Source organism: Pollicipes pollicipes, unplaced genomic scaffold (assembly GCF_011947565.3).
Source record: "Pollicipes pollicipes isolate AB1234 unplaced genomic scaffold, Ppol_2.1 Scaffold_4881;HRSCAF=5763_pilon_pilon_pilon, whole genome shotgun sequence".
Classification (NCBI taxonomy): domain Eukaryota; kingdom Metazoa; phylum Arthropoda; class Thecostraca; order Pollicipedomorpha; family Pollicipedidae; genus Pollicipes; species Pollicipes pollicipes.
In genome coordinates this window covers 2,660,264-2,663,106 of record NW_023596576.1, presented here as the reverse complement: position 1 = coordinate 2,663,106, position 2,843 = coordinate 2,660,264, and the positions used below count along the sequence as shown (strand labels likewise).

The 2,843-nt window shown below is 52.5% G+C and overlaps 1 protein-coding gene across 1 annotated transcript; it reads right to left on the bottom strand.

Moving 5' to 3' along the window:
• Window positions 1-1,258: 1,258 nt before the first annotated feature.
• LOC119101537 (uncharacterized) lies at window positions 1,259-2,555 on the bottom strand. Its single transcript, XM_037224883.1, has 2 exons — window positions 2,436-2,555; window positions 1,259-2,140 (listed from the first exon to the last, which is right to left on the bottom strand). Exons 1-2 carry the CDS (start codon window positions 2,535-2,537, stop codon window positions 1,907-1,909), a joined length of 336 nt encoding a protein of 111 aa, XP_037080778.1. The 5' UTR covers window positions 2,538-2,555; the 3' UTR covers window positions 1,259-1,906.
• Window positions 2,556-2,843: the final 288 nt, after the last annotated feature.

Genomic DNA, 2,843 nt, shown 5'->3' with positions numbered 1-2,843 from the left:
GCCTAGCTAAAACCCGGAAGAGAGTGGGCGAAATCCGCCTGCTGCTCGTGGTGCGTGCAGGGCTGCGCTTCCTGACTTCATGGAACATGCCCACTGAGGTCGAAAGATAAGCATGCATGCAGCTAGCTAGGTTGCCCAATGTAGCGTGTCCGATGTGGGCTGCAAATACGTTCTTCTTGAACGCCTTTTGAATAGGTTATTTGCATTGACTGTTCTCGCTGAATTCACTCATGAAACTCCTTACAGGATATCATGCGTGTAGATGTTTGATGCCGGTTGTTGTCTTTGCTTTGCTGGTTTTTTTTTAATTGCCAGATTTATTTCGTGTTGATTATGTGCGCCCAGCTCATTTATCTTGTGCGCTTGTTGATAACCGGCATGAGGTATATGCAAATCTTAAATACATTATAGATAATACTAATGATAAATAATGCCTAAAGGTACAGCATAAGCACACATGCAAACGCTACGCACAACACTTAAATCCAGCGGCAACCTTGCGATGTGGAATTCAGCGCATTATAAAGCTCAGTTGCTCATCTTGTTCGTCGATGCCTGGCTGACATCCGGCCGGCGATTTTCATCCATCCAATCATTTCATCCATCCAAGACATCCATCCAAACCATTGACAAGCCGCCAGCTGGCCTATCGCCTCTGCCGTGGCCGAAGCGTCATATTGCTGGTCACGGATTTAGTCAGCCTTTTCAAAATTTTAGTAAATTACAATGGTTCTTGGTGACTGTGGTGTGTCTTCTCGTGCCACGTTAAGTGATGCCGAACTAGTCCAGCGCATTACTGCAGGGTTTCTTTTTACCGGCAGCCAAAGCCGGCTTTGTCGCAGAAGAGCTTTTCAATAAAGCATCGAGTGTACAATCAGCAAGGAGGTCTTATCCCACTAAAGCTGGCCTGTTGTGTCTCCACACCGCGGAAGGATACCAAACGACGAAAGCTGGCCAGTCGCACCTCTACGTCGCGAAAGGATTCCAAACCACTAGAGCTTGCAAGTCCACACTGCGGATCAGTGGCAAAGCCGTGAAAGCTGGCAACTTTGAAGTCGAAACTTTCCGTGTTTTGCATGCATCAAAACTCGGCAAAGTCACTAACTAAAATGCTAGGTACGCCGCAAAGATGTCTGGCGTTGAAACATAGTCCATTGTACATGCTTTCGTAAAGCACTTAGTGTTAAACTGGAGCTTCGCGATGCGTCATGAAATACCTGAAGGTTTATTAGCAAACACGTTGTGAAACATTGTCCATTTATTTCAGTAAAACGCAGTGCACCGCGAGCATCATATCGCTGATCATTAGGCAAAGAACGGATGTCAAATTCCGCGAGTTTAAACACAATGTAAACACAGGTTCCCAAGTACCATCTACCAGAGTAGCGATGCGGTTCCATATGCATTCATCATTCGGTAGGTTACAAGGACACATTTCAGCATCAGCAAGTCTGTGTCTTTGTTGTGCGAATGAATGCTACGATTGGAGGTGCACGGCTCGCGCAAAGCAAGAGCAGCAGCGCAATTCATACAGCATAACGTTAATAATAGTAATGCCAGAAGCGGCGGGCAACGTTATACGACGAGCGTTTATATAAGACTAGGGAAGCTCAATGGAATACGACCTTAAACTCAGATTCTCTGCAACTTTGGTCGCCAATTTTAGCAGCACAGAATTAGGTTACAGGCTGCTTTTTAACCAGAAGGCTGGGATGGTCCAACAGAAGGCAGCAACTAGGTGAGTTGTTGCATGTGGCTGGGCAAGGTCGACTGGTCCGCCGTCAGCGTCGGCCGAGCAGGGCCGGACGGCGGGCGCCGCGTGTGGCGGGAGTCGGCGGTCGGTCCAGTCCGGTCTGGTCCGGTCCGGTCTGGTCTGGTCCGGTCCGCTGCTGTGCTGGTACCGCCGTCAGTGGGAGGCGGAAGGGCCGGCCACCGCCGCTGCTCGCTGCGGACTGAGGTCGCGCCGCAGCAGCTGGTCGCGGGCCACCGGCCCCGCCACCGCCCCCTCCGGCAATGCCAGGCGCACGCCCCGACCTCCGGCACGCCGCGGCTGCTTCAGGTCCTCACGCTCGTCCAGGCCGTTCCACAGGCTCTTCAGCAGCAGGACCAGGCCCACCTCAGAGTTGGCCAGCTGGTCGGCCTGCGGGTGACGGGACAGAACCGTCGTCGGACTACAGACCCGGCAGCGGGCTCACAGGCGGCGACGCTGCGTTCGGTGTAACACGCGGCGCTAACGAACGCTCGGAGCTGAATTACGAGTGCATCGTCAATGCTCTGTGATTTGGCAAGAATGGGTTTGCATACGCCGCGGCTGCTGCTGATGAACCACTGACGCTTTCAATTTTAATCATGATTGGTTCTTAGGGCAGGACTGTTCCCCTCAAATCACGTAACTGAAGGCTTTGTAGGCTTTGAGAGTGGCATCGCCCGCTTACCAGCCACTGTGCCATCGGAGACTGGCTCAGCGAGCTCAGCAGTTTGGCGATGGCTCCATCCCCATTTTCGATGTAGTCACGAAGTGACCTGACCAACGACATCAGACTGCGTTCCAGTCCAGTTACCTGCAGAAACAGCGCGTTGGTCAGTCACCACCGTCCCAACTTGTCGCCCCTCGCAGTGTCAGTGACGACGAAGAGCAACTTACTTAGCATTACCACTCCGAAGATTCCTGAACATTCATACATTCGTGCGATGTCAAAGCACCCAGCCGCTGTAAAGCTCAGAGGCAGTGGCGGGGCGTGTTGTACCAGCACCAGGCAACGACTGGCCCAGAACGGAGACGTACATCTGGTGTCCCTGTCCCGAGGGTAAGACACGCGGGAGAAGCGAGAGTGGGGACGACG